General features: G+C 43.3%; 1 protein-coding gene across 2 annotated transcripts in view; it reads right to left on the minus strand.

The window, feature by feature from the left end:
- LOC121925384 (amyloid beta precursor protein) overlaps positions 1-18,997 on the minus strand; it is a 213,387-nt gene that overhangs the window by 146,450 nt on the left and 47,940 nt on the right. For both annotated transcript variants that reach the window (XM_042457470.1, XM_042457469.1), the window contains exon 2: positions 14,842-15,009. In XM_042457470.1, the coding sequence (XP_042313404.1) occupies positions 14,842-15,009 (168 nt within the window). The remainder of the gene's footprint in view (positions 1-14,841; positions 15,010-18,997) is intronic.

The raw sequence follows: 18,997 nt of genomic DNA on the forward strand, positions 1-18,997 counted from the left end.
TGACAATGAAAGGTCTCTGACTAAATTATGACTTTCTACTGACTTAGGGTCCGAACAGACATGCCAAAATAAAGCTGCTTTGGGTCACTTTGGAGGTATGCTGTTTAAATGATGCATGCATCCTAAGAAGCCAGAAGCCACGCCAAAACTATGCTCCAGTTCTAAGGACTAAGTCAGTAGAAAGTCATAATTTAGTCAGAGACCTTTCATTGTCAATGATACTATTTACTACTTTCCTCCAGTTTCAAGGGTACTATTTACAGCATAAAATGTAACAGACCACAATCAACAGTCCAGAACATAAGAGCATGAATGCATGCTGTTCCTTCTTCTCATACACACACACACACACACACACACACACACACACACACACACATATATATATAATCAAAATGAACCTTTTTAATTTATATGCTCTTCCCTGTTCTGCTAACACAGTAGGGGAAAAGTAGTTATGCTCATACCACAGAATTCAGGTAGAAAAAAAAACAGCTCTTGGATATTAATGAGAAAGCATGCAAGACAGAACAAGACAAGAACAGAAAAGAAAGGACTAGGGTTATTTCATGCTACAATGGAGAGGAAATGTATAGCACAGAAAATATCCTACTTTTAAGTCAGCAAGAATGAGAGGTATATGCACGCTGGGTGTAGAAACAATGTTTTTGCAGTTGCATTTACAGTATCCATTCAATAGGATTACTAGTCGTATGGGAGGAGGGGATGTGACTATAAGAGAGAGAGAAATTTTTCTCTCCAACATAGTCTCACAGTGAGACATTTTGAAATGCCACATAGCAGACTTCCAGTAAGACACACATACTTTACATTTGAACTTGTTATCTAAATAGCTGTTAAACCTCATCAAAATCTGTATGCAACATGGCAAAACAAACAGTACGAGCTGAATGTGTCTGACAGTAAGCAGACATGTTTTTGCTTGTCACTACAATTATGGATTTTTACTCGAACCTCTCAACATTCACAATTTGCAAAATATTGACAAATATGTACTATAAATGGCAGAACGGGCCCAGACATCTTACTGTTGTTTTTGAACCTTGGTTAGTTTGAATTATCAGTTCATTAGGTAGAGAAAATTTCAGCACAGACAATTACCAGAAAGCAATTTAAATCCATCATAAATTCTAACAGGCCTCGTCACACCCGCTGGGTGACAAAGGAGGAGGAAGAGGGGAAGGCGATGTAGGCTTTGGGTGACAGGGGATGAGCCCCTTTCCCAGCTGAGACATCCCCTGGGTGGCCTCCTCCTCCCCCTCTTCCTCGTCACCCCTCTCTCCCCTTCCTTTCTTCCTCCTCCGTCCTCCCCATGGGCTTGCCATTTGCGGATGCCAGAATCCACGGATGGTAAGTCCAAGGATATGGAAGGCCTACTGTATATTTTTACTCTTTAAGAGAAGCTCATCTAGTTCTTTCATCGCTGGCTTTCACATTCCTGGTCATCTTCTGATTTCTGACTGCAGTCTCTGTTCTGATCAATGCTTGATCCAAGGTACCGGAAATCTTTTACAATTTTGATTTCCCCATTGTCTAGGCAGAATTTTTTGTAGATTCTCAGCTGTCATTATTTTTGTTTTCTTTATGTTCAGCAACAAGTCTGCCTTTGCACTTTCTTCCTTGACCTTCCTTAGTAATTTCCCCAAATTTATGATGTTTTCCACTAATAGTATGGTGTCATTCACATATCTTAGCTTGGTGTTGTTCCTTCCGCCTATCTTTACTCCACCTTTTTCTATTTCTAAATCTGTTCCTTGTATGATATTTTCTGCATACAAGCTGAACAAATATGGTGATAAAGTGCTGCCTTGCATTACCCCCTTGCCAATTGGGATCCATTCTGTTTCTTCAAGTTATTTTCTGATCAAAGCCTCCTGTCCTGAGTAGAAATTTCTTATCAGGACTACCAAATGTAGGGACACTCCCATATCTGAGAGCATTCAACAGTATGAATAAAAGACATTGCTATAGTTTATGGCACCTATCATAGTATCTTAAGGTAAAGGTAAAGGTAGTCCCTTGACATGAATGTCTAGTCATAATCGACTCTAGGGGGCAATGCTAATTTCTGTTGCTAAACCAAAGAGCCAGCATTGTCCGAAGATGAATCCAGTAGTCATGTGGCCAGCATGACTGCACCAAACGCTGTTACCTTCCCACGGAAGTGGTACCTATTTATCTACTCGCATTTGTATGCTTTTGAACTGCTAGGTTGGCAGCTGGGACTAGTGACAGGAGCTCACCCCATTATGCAGCACTCAGGCCTCAAACTGTCAGTCTTCCAATCTTCTGATCTTCCAAATTGGTGTCTTAACCACTAAGCCACCACATTCCTTACATCTTAAGGTAGTGTACAAATAAAATCAATTACAACTATTTTTTAAAAATAAAAAATAAACCGAAATAACTGGTTTAGGCTGTAAACCAAAATAACTGGTTTAGGCTGCTTCAAAGAGGAAGTAATAATGTTTGAGAATATCTCCTGTCAATCTACTACTTTTTAAAAAAGATGTCTTCATCAATATTTTGAAATAGCAGTTTCTTTAAAAAAAACTTGAGTGTATTAGTATTAGAGGTATTGAGTATTAGTGGTATTAGTTAAGGGTCTCCCATCCAAGTACTAACCAGTTTACCCTGATTATCTTCCAAGATCAGATGGATCTGACAGGTTTAAGACACTGAACAAGCTTTACCCTCTTAAAATTCAGTTTCAATCTTTGCTATTTTGACAAACTCAGTCAAAACAGGATTTAACTGTAGCATTTATCATTTAAAATGTGTTCCACAAAAGAATCTGTGTGAAGACTTTAGCCATTTCTTTTTACATTTCCCTCTTACAGAGTTTCAGAAGTGGCCCAGCAGGAGTCGACTTCAGACAGAGACATTCTGCCAGAATGTATTATGTTGACCTAACTGATGTCTGCCACAATTTTTTTAAAATGTATACATTTTCTCCTGGCCTGGATATACTACATACCAGCTAGAATTCTAAGATGTATAAAAAGGCCATGACAACACTGCATTTACATAAACATTATTCTTCTAGCAGCATACAAGTATAGAACAGCAGGAACACTTCTGCCAGCTATTAAGATTAGCAGTGACATGGCTTTGATATGGTACACATGTTTTCTTGGTCTGGCCGCACAAAACATTACTCCAACACTTATCTTTCTTTCCAGATAAACTGACTGTTCACTCATTTGAGCAGAGGCAGACCTATCAACAAAGTTGGACTAATTTCCTACCCACCTTGCAGCAAAAAATAATGGGAAAATACTGTCCCTTGGGGATCTGATATGAAAAATTAAAGGAGCTGGGGTTTAAATAAGAATCTACATGGTATGAAACTTAAGGCTGGTACACACTGGCAGCGAAACGCCGCCCCTTTGCTGCATAGCATTGCTGCAGCAACCAAACCGCAGGTCAACGATGCGCAGCAAAAAAGAAGCCACCTAGAGCGGCTTTTTTTTTTTTGCGGCGTCGCAAGCATGAAGGGGTGCCGCCTTGATGCTATTTCCTGCCAGTGACATCTGGTTGCTGTACAGCAGCGTCATCATCATAGCGGTCTCTGTGTGGTTGGGAGGCCGCCATGATGATGGCATCCATACAGACTAGGGTTCCAGAGTGTGCTGTGTACTCTGGAACCCTAGAATTGGTGGCGCCACACTGCTTCCTGCCCGTGTGTACCGGGCCTACAACTTTGATTTTATCCTCATTTACCTTGGACTAAGTACTAGTAAATTTAATAGATTTTACTTTTGAGCAGATGTTTATAAGATTGTAATGTAACAGCCTAGCAATGTATGCGAGGCTGTATGTGTACAATTCCAGGGGCATTTGAGCACTGAGGCAAAAGGGGTTGCAAGACAGGCTACTACAACGTAGGTGTGTTTGTCTATTAGCTACCTAGCTACCTAAAGATTTAGTTCAGTGGTTCCCAACCTGTGGGTCGGGACCCCTTTGGGGGTCAAATGACCCTTTCATGGGGGTCGCCTAAGACCATTGGAAAACACCTATTCAATTACAGTTATGAAGTAGCAATGAAAATAATTTCATGGGTTTGGGTCACCACAACATGAGGAACTGTATTAAGGGGTCGCGGCATTAGGAAGGTTGGGAATCACTGTTTTAGTTGTTGCCCTACAAAGGCCTGAACACTTCAGGAGCAGGCCACCTGGCAGCTTGTCTTCCCTGCACATGCTCAGTCTATCTGTGAGATCCTTACTGATTCTTCTGCAACCAACTGAATGCCACCAAGAGACACAAAGAATTCAGGACATCTCTACTGTAGCACCCATAAACTCTCCCCTTCATAATTGAGGCAGGGACTGACTTCAATTTTAAGCACCTACTGAAACAAGCCTGTTTAAGCAGGTATGGTGCAAGCTAATGATTACTGTTCTGCTTTCTGTGCTACTGTTTCAATAATTATATATTCAACATTTCAAACTGTATTTCAATGTTTTACATTGTTTTAAAACTGTAAACCATATTTTTGATACAGATAAATTAAACTGTATACAAATAATATGAATAAATAAGTACAAACATAATAGATCTAAAGAGCAGGATAAGCCACAAATAGCTTTGAACTTCTTTATGTAGGCTCCAGCAATCTGACTGAATAGAACAGAAGTAGAGAAAGTGTGTTGCACAGCCCAGTTTTGGAGCCTCTCAGATCCCCAGCCAATTTTCCATATCTCTCCAAACCATCTAATTTTTTTAAAAAAAAGAATCAGTGTGATTTTTCACCCCAAACCTGTGTATAAAGCCCCCAAATGTACAAAAATGAGACTACCCCCACCCTCCCACAATAATAAATAAAATAAAATTTTTATTTCTATCCCGCTTTTTGCCAGGCAATCAAAGCGGCGTACAACAAGCCAAAATGCATCCATATATACATAGTGCCCCCCTTAAAACAAGATTAAACAGTATAAAATTAAAACTAACATGCTAAAATCCAAATAATAACCATGGGCAGAGTTCGATAGATGGGAAGTCTTATTCGTGGCTGAGTATTTTATTCCAGGAAGGCCTGCTGGAAGAGATCCACCTTAATGGCTTTTTTGAAGCTCTCTAGATTGGTAATTTGACGGATCCCGTCCGGCAGGCCATTCCATAAGTTGGAAGCGATTGCAGAAAATGTCCTCGGGGGGTTGCCGTCAATCTGATCTTTAAGGGCTGTAGTAAATTCCTCCCAGAGGACCTGAGTGTACAGGGCGGATTGTATGGAAGCAGGCAATCCCTTAGATAGGTTGGGCCCAAGCCATGTAGGGCTTTAAAGGTGATAACCAACACCTTGTGCTGTGCCCAGAAACTAATAGGCAGACTTCAATATTGGTGTTATTCCCCAAATACCCTTCCACACACCTCAAATATCTACATTTCTGTCAGTCTTTTTCAAAAGGGAGCTTGGAAGTGATATCAATTCTGCTCACTGTTTTGGGAGAGTTTCTGATGACAATGAATGTAAATTGCTATGTGGAACAGGTACAGCTTGAATGACAATCAGGGGATAATTGGCTCCAAGCCTCTTATAGTTGCTATGAGTACACACCCAGCATGCTTTACTCAACACTCAAAGCTGTACCTCTTGAAATGAAATGAAGTTCTAGGGAACGGCTGCTCTAACTCTCATTCTAGGAATGGCTACTCATGTCCGCCTAGCCCTGACAGGAAGAAAAGAGGAAGGCTAGGCCAGAACCTGATTGGGGCCTTATGTTCATAGAACTGTTGTATGTCTTCAAGTAGTTTCTGACTTATGGAGAGCCCATGATGAACTTATCACAGGGTTTTCTTGGCAAGTTTTGTTCAGAGGGGTTTTGCCTTTGTCCCCCTCTATGGCAAAGAACGTGATTTGCTCCAAGTCACCAAATGGCTTTGCATGGTTGAGTAGGGATTTGAACCCTGGCCTCCAAAGTCCTAGTCCAATGCTCAAGCCACTACATTGGCTCTCAGTTACTGTACCTCCCGGCACAAGCGTAGGTGCAAGTGCTTCATTCTCCCTGAGATTGCTACCAGCTATAGCTAAGAAAACCCACTTCTCCTCTCCATATTCCACAGGCAGCCTCAATGAGACTTAGCCTCTGACTTGCTTGGGTCTACTCCTTTCCTGTGGCTGACTCACCTCAAATGTGTGTGAAGCCACCAAGACAGGAACAGACCTCACACTAGATGTGTTTTGGGGGAGGGGAAGGTGGACCATCACTGCTGCTGCTTCTGACACAGCTGTCCCTTCATCCATCCAATGTAAATACACTGACAGGCTTTTGACTCCACCAACATTATAATGGAACTTGGCCTAGTTCCACACTTCTATGAAAAAAACTTTGTGGAGTCAATTTTCTTCAACAGTGCTTCAGTGTCTGAGAGAACTGAACTTTAAGAAACAAAAACAAAAACAGGGCCTGCCTGTTTGCCTGATACATCTTTCATTAATATTAGAAGCAGTCATCCATATCAGAGAAAGGAGATTAGCCTAACTGAAAAAGTATTGTGAGCAGGTGAGGAAAGTGGTAAATAATTCTGTCTGCTAATAAGAAGATGGTGAGAGAAACACACTGTTAAGGGGTTTGAAGTGGGGGTTTTTTGGTGTGTGTGTGTGCCTGCAGTTAAATTCCTCTACTTTGACATTATGCTGCTTCCTGCTAACCGGAAATTTGAAAACCTGCACAAATCTCCCTGCATCTGATCTGCAGTGCAGTCCTGCTAGCTAGAATAATTGCAGGACAAACAGGATAAAGAAGCAAAGAGACGTCACGTGCTCCTCTTTCCTCCTTCCAGCATATAAAGCATGCATGTTGTAGCAAACAATTCTCTCTCTCTGTCTCTATCACACACACATCTTTTTAAAAAGCAAGTTGCCTTAATATCTCTATTGTTGCTATTTGTTTGATTCTTTTGACCTTGTTATTCAGATGGACAGGTTGCTCACCTGTAACTGTGTTTCTTCGAGTGGTCATCTGCGAATTCACACAAATGGGTTATTTCTGCGCATGCGCAGCAAACTCGGAAACTTCTAGAATCTCTGGGCAGAAAGTCATGTAACTTTCTGCAGTCTCTTTGCAACTTTTTGGCGGTAGCCCCGCCCATCCCGTATATAAGCCCCTGGTGGCCCGCTCTCCTTCAGTTCCGAATGAGCCGCTAATCAGCGCGGCAGTAAGCGTTGTCAATGAGCAGACACTGAGGGGATGGATGGGTGGGTTTGTGTGAATTCGCAGATGACCACTCGAAGAAACACAGTTACAGGTGAGCAACCTGTCCTTCTTCTTCGTGGTCTCTGCGAATCACACAAATGGGTTAGACTAGCGAGCTGTAGTCAGTGGAGGAGGGAGTGTCAAAATTTGAACAATAAACAATCAACAATAAAGTATGTAAACCAAACAACTGTGTGATTTATTAACAGTGCAAAGGTCTCAATGAAGAGCAGAGAGTAACACTGCCCTCCCAAAAGCTGCATCATGTCTGGCCCTGGCGTCCAGCCTATAGTGCTTGATAAATGTTGATGGCTGGGACCAGGCAGCAGCTTTACATACATCCTCAAGCGAGATCCCTGTCAAAAAGGCTGAGGATGCTGCCACCGCCCTTGTTGCGTGGGCTCTAACCCGGCCTGATAAGGGCTTACCCGCCAGTTCGTAGCAGAGGGAAATGGTGTTGGACACCCACTTGGAGAACCTCTGTGGTAAAACAGGTAGCCCTCTTTTGGCTTCAGAGTAACATACAAACAGTCTCTCCGAACGCCTAGAAGTGGAAGTTCTGTCTAAATAGAACGCCAGCGCCCTGCGGACATCCAGGGCGTGGAGCTGGCGTTCATAGTCCGTGGTCGGGTTAGGAGCCAAGGTGGGCAAAACAATGTCCTGGTTCATATGGAAAACAGACACCACCTTTGGTAAAAAAGTAATGTCCGTACGAAGCACTACCTTGTCTCTATGAAATTGGAGAAAGGGTTGGTCCACCCTGAGGGCGCACAGTTCACTAGCCCGGCGGGCTGATGTGATGGCTACAAGGAAGTCTGTTTTCCACGTCAGGAGTCTCAAGTCCATGGTGGCTAGAGGTTCAAACGGCTTAGATACTAATCGAGCCAAAACAATGTCCAAGCTCCACTGCGGTGGAGGGTTTAGCACAGGTGGGTGCAAATTATTAAATCCCCTTAGAAATCTCTTTATGAGGGGATTTCTAAATAGAGAAGGTTTGTTCTGAAACAAGTAGTGGGTAGATGGTCTCTGAGCTGCCCTAATTATGTCCTGTACGCCTGGTGGAAGAGAAGTCAAGATCGAATCCTCCATGCCACCAATGGGAGAGAATGCATCTCTGGATGGTGAACTTGTCCGTCGTGGAGGGAGAGTAGGTCGGCCCGGTGCCGTAGGCGAAGATGGTCTTGGGCCCGTTGGAGCAGAGGGGCAAACCATGGTTGCCTGGGCCACCACGGAGTGATCAGAATTGCATCCGTGGAGTCCATTAGCATCTTTGCTAGCTAGTACTCTGGTCACCAGTGGAAAGGGGGGGAACGCGTACAGGAAGCGGTTTGTCCATTGAAATTGGAAGGTGTTTCCCAGAGAGCCTGGTGCACGAACCCGTGAACAGTAACTGATCAGTTGGGCATTGCTGGGGGAAGCAAATAGGTCCACCGACGGCGTGCCCCAGTGCTGGAAAAGGCAGGAGACTACGTCTGGGTGTAGTTTCCATTCGTGGCATGTCGTCTGAGATCTGCTCAGCTGGTCTGCCAAGTCGTTTTCGTCTCCTGGAAGATGAATGCATTGGAGCATGACGTTGTGTCAAATGCACCATTCCCAGATTCGAAGTGTGATGCGTAAGAGAGTCCTTGATCTCATACCTCCTTGTTTGTTGAGGTAATACATGGTCGTGGTGTTGTCTGTTAGGAGGAGTACCACTTTGTGGGAGAGCAGATTCTGAAACGCTCTTAGTGATTTTTCCACCGCCAGCATCTCTAGTGCGTTGATGTGGAGGTTGGACTCCTTGCGGGTCCACCTGTCTTTGACGGTCAGACCCACCGCGTGGGCTCCCCATCCCTGCAGAGATGCATCTGTAGTCAGAGTTATCTCTGGTTGGGGAGGAGTGAAGGGCATACCGGAGCAGACGTTGTTTGGCTGGAGCCACCATCTCAGGGAAGACTGGACCCTTCTTGGGATGGTGAGAATCTTTCCTGGTCGGTCCCTCACGGGATCGAAGACTGAGAGGAACCAAGACTGTACTGGTCTGAGGTGGAGTCTTGCCCAAGGTGTAACAAAGGTTGTGGAGGCTAGATGACCCATTGCTACTTGCACCACACGGGCTGGTAAGTGTCTGTATCGTAGGCAAGCCCGTATAGCCGTTGCCAGAGTTTGAAATCTGGATAGCGGGAGGTAGGCTTTGGCTGACTCTGAGTCCAATAGTGTTCCTATAAAGTCGATCTGTCTGGACGGAGTCAAATGTGATTTTTCGAGATTGACTCGAAGGCCCAGTGATGTGAGAAGACTTTGTGCAAAGTCCATTTGATGGCGGAGGGACTCTTTTGACGGTGCAGTGAACAGCCAGTCGTCCAGGTAAGGGAAGACTACGATACCATGCTGACGAAGATAAGCCACGACGGGGGCCATGCATTTCGTGAAGCCCCTCGGCGCCGAAGACAGACCGAACGGAAGGACCTTGTACTGAAAGAAATCTGTTCCGACGGTAAAGGCGAGGAATCTTTGATGACTGTCTCGTATCGAAATATGAAAATAGGCGTCCTTCAGGTCGAGCGTAGCGAACCAGGAGTCCTTCTGTAAGAGTGGTAAAATAGAAGCGAGAGTTACCATCCTGAAGCGTTTGTAGACTATGAAGGAATTTAGTGCTCGCAAGTCCAAAATAGGCCTAAGGCCCTCAGGTTTTTTAGGGACAATAAAGTACTTAGAAAAGAAGCAGTATTGGGCCTGTGAAGGGTGTACGGGCTCGATAGCGCCCTTGTCCAGGAGAGAGCGCACTTCATCGAGAAGGGTGTCCGAGGGGACGGTGGTAATAATGGCTCCGGTAGTGGGGAGCTGAGAAAACTCTAGGGCATAACCTGCTCGAACTATGTTAAGGGCCCAAGAGTCAGTAGTGATGGATGCCCAGGTTTTAAAGAAGGGCTGTAGGCTGTTTGCCGGGGAAGTGACGAAGTGCGCAGGAGAACCTTTTCTTGCCTCTGATGTCTTTCTTTTTGTAGCCCTGCTGGTAACGGTTTTGAGGTTGTTGGCAACGGTCTTGATGGGAAGGAGAACGAGGCCAGCCGCCTTGATGACCAGGGTCCTGGGGCTGGAACTGTCGTTCCGGCTGGTGGGAGCGTTGTTGACCGTGATGGAACCATCCACGTTGGCCACTGTAGCGTTGCCTTTGAGGTCTAGAGCTGGAGGCAGACATGCCGTGCTTTCTGGCTGCTGTTTTCATTCTGTACCTAAAGCTCAGCTTTTCATCAGTCTCTTTATTGAACAGGCCGGAATTATCGAAAGGCATGTCCTCAATCGCAGCTTTGGCCTGTGGGGTTAGATCAGATGAACGCAGCCAGGCATAGCGTCGAAGAGCCACGGAGCCCGAAAGAATTTTGGAGGAGCAATCCGTGGAATGTCTCGCCGAGATGATCTGCTGGCCTCCAACGGAGTGAACCTCATTCCGAATCGCTGTCAAGATCCTCTTTTTGTCATCTGGGAGATCATTGATGACGGGGTCCATCCGTTCCATGAGGAGCTGAACATAAGCTCCCATACAGGCCGCATAGTTGGCAATTTTTATGTCGAGGGAGGCTGAGGCGTAAAAATTTTTCGCCAAACCGTCAATCTTTTTACTCTCCTTGTCCATAGGTGAAGAGGAGGGACGAGCAGCAAAGGAGGTTTGAGAGCCTTCCACTATTGCCGAATTAGGTTTGGGGTGATTGAACAGCCAAGCCGGTCATAGAATCATAGAATCATAGAATCATAGAGTTGGAAGAGACCGCAAGGGCCATCCAGTCCAACCCCCTGCCATGCAGGAAATCCAGATCAAAGCATCGTCGACAGATGGCCATCCAGCCTCTGTTTGAAGACCTCCAAGGAGGGAGACTCCACTACACTCCGAGGAAGTGTGTTCCACTGTCGAACAGCCCTTACTGTCAGGAAATTCCTGAAGGAGTAACCCTGTACAGGTTCTCTATCTTCCTGGACGTAGAAGCTATAGACGCTGGCGTGTCCCACGATCTCTTGGCGATTTTTTCTAGGGATGGTAAGAACGCCAGGGATGGTGGAGCGGGAGCACAACCATGGATCCGGCGTTCCACCGGATCGAGGGCGTCGTCGTCCGGATGGGACACCTCTAACTTGAGTGTGTCGGCCATTCTGATAATCTTATCAGAGAAGGCGCGGACATCGTCGGTAGGAGATGGAACATCTGGTAAACCAAAGGCCAAGGGCTGTTCCGGGTCCAGCTGGATAGATGGTGACACAGATCGGGAGCGGGACCCCAAAGGAGACCTGCTGTCTCTGCGGCTTACAGGTGACGGCTCTCTGATTGGAGAAGGACGTCTTATAGGCTCTTCCACCTCTCACGGATGGGACGGCATTGCGGAGAGTGAGGCCTCACTCTAGTCGGGCCGGGAATCCTCCGGCGGAGATGGTCTGCATCTACTGGGAGTAAATACTGACCAGTCTGGTAGTCGTAGATGAGGTCAGGGTAAGTATCAAAAAGGGCCTTATCCAGTTGGTCATATGATGGGGAGCGGTCCCGGCGGCCCTTGTCGAGGGCTTCGTCGGCCTCAGTTCCCAATGTGGCCCTGTCTCTTATCGGAGGTGGAGACTTGTCTCGTCTAGCACGGGTTGGTGAAATTCTGCCCCGTCTAGAACGGGATGGTGATGGAGACAGTTGCCTCTGTCTCTGTGGTGAAATTGGTGCATCTGAGTCCGGTATTTCGCCCTCGGACTCCGATGAGTTGTCCAGGTTAACTATCTGCAAATCTGGCTCCTGGACGGTGAGGTGCGAAGAGATCAAAACCCTCGGCTCTAGGGGCGGAGGTGCCGATCCAGAGGAAAGCTCCGGGATGGGAGTCGTCACGGGCCGGGGATCCGGTGGAGGCACCGACACGGTGCTCGGTGGGCCCTTGCGTCTAGTCTTTGGCGGTGGGGACGCCGACCTAGCTCGCCTGGAGTCTCGGCCCTCCTTTGGTGGTTTAGGGGGCTTTTGCTTGTTGGGATGAGCCCTCTTTGAGGCTTTGTCCGCCTTTGTCTTTGGGGCCTCAGAAGTGAACGGCTGAGTCTCGGATGTTGTAGGTCTAAAGACCTTGTCGTATAGAGACGCCTTAAGTTTTTGGTCTCTATTTTTTAGGGCCTGAGCCGTCATGGCCTTGCAGTGCTTGCAAGATCCCGGGACGTGGCCCTCCCCCAGGCACAGGATGCATTTGTCGTGGCCGTCCGACATGGGGAATTTGACCCCGCAATTTATACATTGCTTGAAAGAAGCCATTAGGTCAGGGGTAGTACCTCTCCGACAAGCAGGGCTTCGAGGAGTGGTCAAGGCCGGTCCGTGGTCTGAACGAGAGAGGAGATAACAGAACGAGTCCAAACGTAATCCAAAGAATAGTCAAGTCCAGTCCGTTGGTCAAATGTTCAATTGGTCAGAGATTCTAAGACGGTACAACAGAGCGCAGTTCCTCGAGCTGCTTGCGCGGCGGAATGAAGGAACTGAAGGAGAGCGGGCCACCAGGGGCTTATATACGGGATGGGCGGGGCTACCGCCAAAAAGTTGCAAAGAGACTGCAGAAAGTTACATGACTTTCTGCCCAGAGATTCTAGAAGTTTCCGAGTTTGCTGCGCATGCGCAGAAATAACCCATTTGTGTGATTCGCAGAGACCACGAAGAAGAATTCCAGCTTCCCTGTCTTGGTAGTTCAATTTTTAATATAAGTATCGATCTGTTACCACAGCCTCTCAGATGTCAACAATTACATTCAAAATAACCAGGGGAGTGAAAATATAAAATATGCTGTGTCTGGCTAAATTTGATTTGAATGTAGTTACTGTTTTAGGCACTATTCACACCAATTCCCCAATTCAGACTACATCCTACTGTGTGCAATATTCCACAATCTGATACCTCATATTTAAAACATAATTTCAGATTACAGAAAAGTCAACCATACAATCAGAGCACACATTAATTCACCTTTCCTGGCTGTGGCTAGAAAGGATTCTGAAATGCACCCACAAGGAAAATAGTGATCTGTATCCATTTATCCATTGTTCAATATCAGAAATTACAACTTTTGATAATTTTTGTCTGCTGCTGCAGTCAAAATGACTCCCACACAGCTGTTCATTCTTCCTGAGACCTGCTTATAGAGTTTAGCACAGGATGGACCACTTTGTCAAGTCAGGAAGGGTCATTTTTCTGCAGAACAGACTGGCAGAAGGGGGTGGTTGGTAAAACCACTTCTGTTTTTCAAAAACAAACACTGTGATCTACTGAAAAGGTGAACTGCCACTTTCAGAGACTTCACTTTTCTTTCTATAGTTTTTCTAATTAGGAGGGTGGCGATGAGAGAAATAAAAGGTCAGAAAAACTGTATTAAAAGCCATATGTAGATCAAAAGTCAAAAACAGTCCATCCTTCTTTAAAGGGAGGTGTATTTCTTTAATAACTCCTCTTTCCTAAGAAGCAGCAAAGACCAGAAGAAAAATAGATGGGTATCTAGCCTTTGATCAAATTTATTCAGTACCTTCTAAAAATGATCACAAGATATCCACTCAGCATTTTCTTTTCAACTGGACACTGCAATTAAATGTTGCCATGAATTGCAAATTTTATTTTGGATGATTCCCGGTAATCAAAAACTGCAGAGCCAATGTGCTGCAGTGGTTAGCATGAGATTAATACAGAGAGGAGAAGAGCCTCAGGTAAAGCATTTTGTTAAAAAAGATGGTTTTGAGCCAACATTACCACAATTTATTCTGATAATTTGCACTTATTTCAAATTACTGGTGCAGTTTTATTATTATCATCTGTTAATTAATTAGTCTTAGTTAGTCTCAAAGATGCTGCTACAAGGTCCTTTTGCATAATGATTCAGACTAAAATTGATTAGCATGGATTAACATGTCTTTGAATTATATTCAGAAGTATTTCGTTTAATATAACTTCTACCCATATAAATGAAAAATCAAAATCAGAGCACAAAGAACTTGTTTGTTGTTGGAAAGGTAAGGATTCAAGGACAAACCTTAAAAATCTGAATTATCATTTTCATGAGACACCCTTTTTAAAAATAGCTATTTATATTTAGCTTCATATGAGCTGGCCATGATAGCTGGCAAAAGTAACATTTTTATGCTTCACTGCAATGCCCAAATAACCATCACCACTTTGGACTCTTCTAAAATATTAGCCTGTGGACAATAAACTGTTTTTATTGGCCTGCTTTGCGAGGGTAACATCATGCAGGATACCAGCATACATTTCTGTGTATAAGAGAAAGTAATAAGCTTAGTCTTGACACACCGTGTTGCATTATGGCACAAAGAGTACCTTATCTCCATCTCTGAGTATTAGAATGACATGAACTAGACTCCAGATTAAAGAGCAGCACTTCTTCAGAAGAACTATGTCAACAATTAGTCTCTACAGACCAAATGCCTTTTACAAACTCAGTGGTCACAATTTGAACCAGATAAATTTTCAAGAAATGGTAAGAAAACAGGGAAGGAGACAGGTTAAGGGGGAAATAAATCACATCACTAGATAAGAATTCATTTTTTAATGGTGTAAGAGATTTTTACATCCTTGTTGGTGATTTTTTCTTCAGTTTTTGAAAAATAACTTTAATAACCAGAAACTTACTTGCTGGCAATACTGCAAAATGCCTTCTTTTGTGCCCATGCAGCTCTTGGATCCAGAAGGATCTGATTCCCATTTCCCATTCTGAACATTCATATGCATATTCAATTTGCCACAAAACATGGCCACTTGTGGTTCTGCCAACAGGCCAGCATTCCCATCAGTAGGCACCTAGGAAGAATAGGTAGATATGATTACATAATTTTACAAGCATAATCTGAAAGAACAGAAAGCAGTAAAAGTGGGATATGCTTAGGAGAGCAGACAACATGCTAAAACCAAAACAGTTCATCACAATTCTCATTCAGTATAACAGGAAGAAGGAGGAGGAGGAGGAGGTTATTATTATTTTCTAATTTTGAGCTACATCAGCTGTTGATGGGCCTTTATCACTTCAGCAAACAGAAAAACCAAGGGGCTGCCAAACCACATTCATCTCTCTGGTATTGTAATAGACAAGAACTAGACTCTTAAGGTCATAAGAAAAAGTAGAGAAGGTCAGAATGTTTATCCATCTAGCTCAATATTATAATGTGCAAATGGACAGCAGCTCTCTAAGATTTCAAGGTTATTTTAAAGCCATATTAGAGAAGCAAATTCTCCAGAAATTTGGAAGTCAGGCATCCATTTTTCCTGTTTTTTTTTTTTTGTGAAAATTTTTAAGTTACAGTTACTTTGTTACTTCATGAACTTTACACATATTACATATAGTTTGGTTTGGCATAAAATTATGTTTTTAATACAAAGGTACAGTTGATTCAAAAAATTATTACCAACTGAATGTTCAATTTCATTTTTTGTTACAAATGGAACCACAAAATCCTTAACTACTAAGAACACCTGAACTGTAAGGCAGTGCTTTTTAAGCTATCTGATGTGGGGATTTGCATTTCTCTTCCAGTATGTCAGGCACTGGTACCATATTTGTGCTAAGTGGATACAACTGTTTCTTAAGGCTTGTTTACATTGCTTAAAAAAAAACCTTTAAAAACCCACACTTCCCCCAAATCTGGGGTGATAAGACCATATGATGTATGGCCCTATCCACCCAAGATTTGGGGTATCCTACCTTATTGCTAATTTTTAAACCACCACCATTTCAATGTCCGGGCCAGTTCCCAGCCTCAATGATGAAGTTTTTCTCCCTCAGCAGTGCCAGTGGTTTGCAGCCACTCACTAAGGTCTGATAAGGTGCCTAGATCACATGTACCAGAGGAGCCAGTACTGCTGAGGAGGAGGCAAAAACCTCACTGTTAAGGCTGGGAAATGGCCCTAGACAAGGTTTGAAGGTAGCAGCAGTTGTGGGGGCACAGACAGCAGGAACAGCAGTGGAAGACCCAGGAAACGTTGTGGGGACAGCCAGGTAGTGTAGGCAATCTACCTAATGGCCTTGTGGTGAAAAGGGTATGCAGGATGGTTCCAGAAGAGGTAGAAATCCATTCAGACCTTTGTCCCTAATGTTGACTAGCCCTTACTTTTCTAAAAACTCTCCATGGACCACCACTCTGATTCATACTCTTTTTTTTGGCACCTTTTTTGTTTTGCCTGTGTACTACAAACAGACAAACAAACAAACAAACAATAAAAACAGAACCCACTGAGCTGTGAAAAACAAAGAAAATTCTTTCATTTCTTCTATTACACATAATAATAATAATAATAATAATAAAATTTTATTTATATACCGCCCTTCTGAAAATCAGGGCGGTGAACAACAAGAGATAACAATATAAATAACAGAACCATACATTAAGAACAATACAATAAAAATAATAAAAATAAAAAATTTACATGTCGGCAGAAACAATGCTGGCATGCTGACATGTGGGGGGGGGAGAATTACTGGTCAGGGTAGGCTTGTTCGAATAAATGGGTTTTTAGCCCCTTCCTGAATTGGGCTAGGGAGGTGGTTGAGCGGAGCTCAAAGGGCAGCGCGTTCCAGAGGTTGGGGGCTGAGATGGAGAAGGCCCTCCTGGAGGTGGAATTATATTTCACCTCTGGAACTCTTAACAATAGCTGCCCAGAAGATCGAAGTGCGCGGGGCGGATTGTACGGGGTGAGGCGGTCCTCCAGGTACCCTGGAGTGCACTCATTCCAATAAAAAGTATTGAGAAAAGGAAACGAAGATCAAGAATAGCAATGATCTGTATGTACACAGTTTAAACAAAGTATTTCTATTACATAATTTTTAGAAATACAGTCACCACTCCCCATTTGTGGGTTAAGTATTTGCGGATTACTTGCAGATAACTGTATTAGTCGCTGCTGCTGGAGAAAAAAAGTTCTCTCTAGCTATCTGTAATTTCCCCCAACACAACTGTATGTTAAACATTTTTCACTAGCTGACCATACAGTCATGCTGGAGGATCTACAGATGCTTCTCTCGGCATCTTCACATTGTCCAGCATGATTCTAGAATTGCACCGGAGGACCTACAGATGCCTAGAAAAGTGTTCTCTGAGGAAAAAACAATAGCAGGTCTATATTGCTACCCCCCCCCACTTCTGCAGGACTGCTGAGACCCTAACCTTTGTGAGATTGTAATTTCGGTGGGAATAAATATATGAACATATTGTATTAAAAATTCCAATCATCATTCAGAAAGAACATATTTCATAATATTTTCCCCATTTTCCCAAAGAATTTTAAAAAATGTTTTTAGGAAAACATAGAAAAACCTGTGAAGTTTTTCCCCCTGATTGTTCCTGTTTTCTCCCCAGACCTTCACATTTTCTGTGTGCTTCTTTTTATGACCTACCATTTTGAAGCTACTACCTTAAAGACTGTCTATACAACAGTGACATGCTCCAAAGCAGCAAGGATATACAATGGGATACAATGGTAGAAGTGATTACTGTATTTTATGAATGCTTTTACTGTTAGCCACTTTGATCTTCAGGAGAAGCAGGATATAAATAAATATTACTACAGTACTACTACTACTATTGCCATATCTATGGAGGATACATTAACAGTGGAAATTTGAAACTGCAAATAATACTGAAAACTATAGAAATGCATTTCTTCCAATAGGTATTTCTAGATCCTCCAGCATGACAGTCCTGGTTCCAAAGATGTGGGGGTTGTACTGCATTCACTAAGTGAATTTTAGCAGAAGAAAGCTCTGAACTCATTAAAAGTTACACAACTTTTCTCTCATGCACAGCTATTATTAACACTTTCTGGCATAAGTTACTGAAAAGAACAGATAGATTTGAAAGTCCTCACAGCATCAGTAGGGTCAATTTGTGATGGAAGAGAACTGATCAGGGAACACATGGTTCCAATTTTCCCGAAAACAGCTATACAGTGGTACCTCGGGTAACGAAATTAATTCGTTCCGCGGCTAATTTCGTAACCCGAAAAACCTTCGTAAGCCGAACTGCCATAGGCGCTAATGGAAAAAATAGCTCTCTGCTGCCCTCCGGTGGCGGCCTTTCCATTTAAAACAGCGCCGGGGTTTTTTCGTAACCCGAAAAAACCTTCGTAAGCCGAAACAATAAATCCCTATGGGATTTTTTCGTATCCCGAAAAATTCGTAAGCTGGGTAATTCGTATCCCGGGGTACCACTGTAATATTTTAATTCATATTTTGGTAATGCAAGTAACTTTGTTTATATCTTCATCTCTAGCAACCACTCTATTAACAGAACCCACACATACAATTTCAACATATCTTTTTTTTATATTTATGTATTTGAAATAATCTGTGCATGCATCATTCATCCAGATTTTTCATACCAGAGCTGCATTTTAAGAAAATTTTTCAAATCCTGTATTTCTAGGTAGGTCCATGGAAATGCAACTGTTCCCAAAGGAACTGCTGTCATAAAAACACAGGAAGTCCTGAAACACAATAGTAGTCTCTTCAAAAATCAAAATAACCTCACAATGCTCAGTAAGCAATAATAAAAGTAACAAAAGACAGTATTCTGCCTCAATTGACAATATCAGCAGATATATAAAACCACAGTGATTTGGTCTGCATAGCGTATCTGGCATAAATACAATGGAAACATATGTTAAACATCAATCCGTCTGGACGTACGTTACCAGGAAAAGGCAACAGAAGATGTTCCAAGTATAAGGAGGGTTTTCAAACATTAGGAGACTGAAGAGAAAGATTTAGTTAAAATGTCTTCCTCACAGAAGGTCAAAG

The sequence above is a fragment of the Sceloporus undulatus genome, chromosome 3 (genome assembly GCF_019175285.1).
Source record: "Sceloporus undulatus isolate JIND9_A2432 ecotype Alabama chromosome 3, SceUnd_v1.1, whole genome shotgun sequence".
Lineage (NCBI taxonomy): Eukaryota > Metazoa > Chordata > Lepidosauria > Squamata > Phrynosomatidae > Sceloporus > Sceloporus undulatus.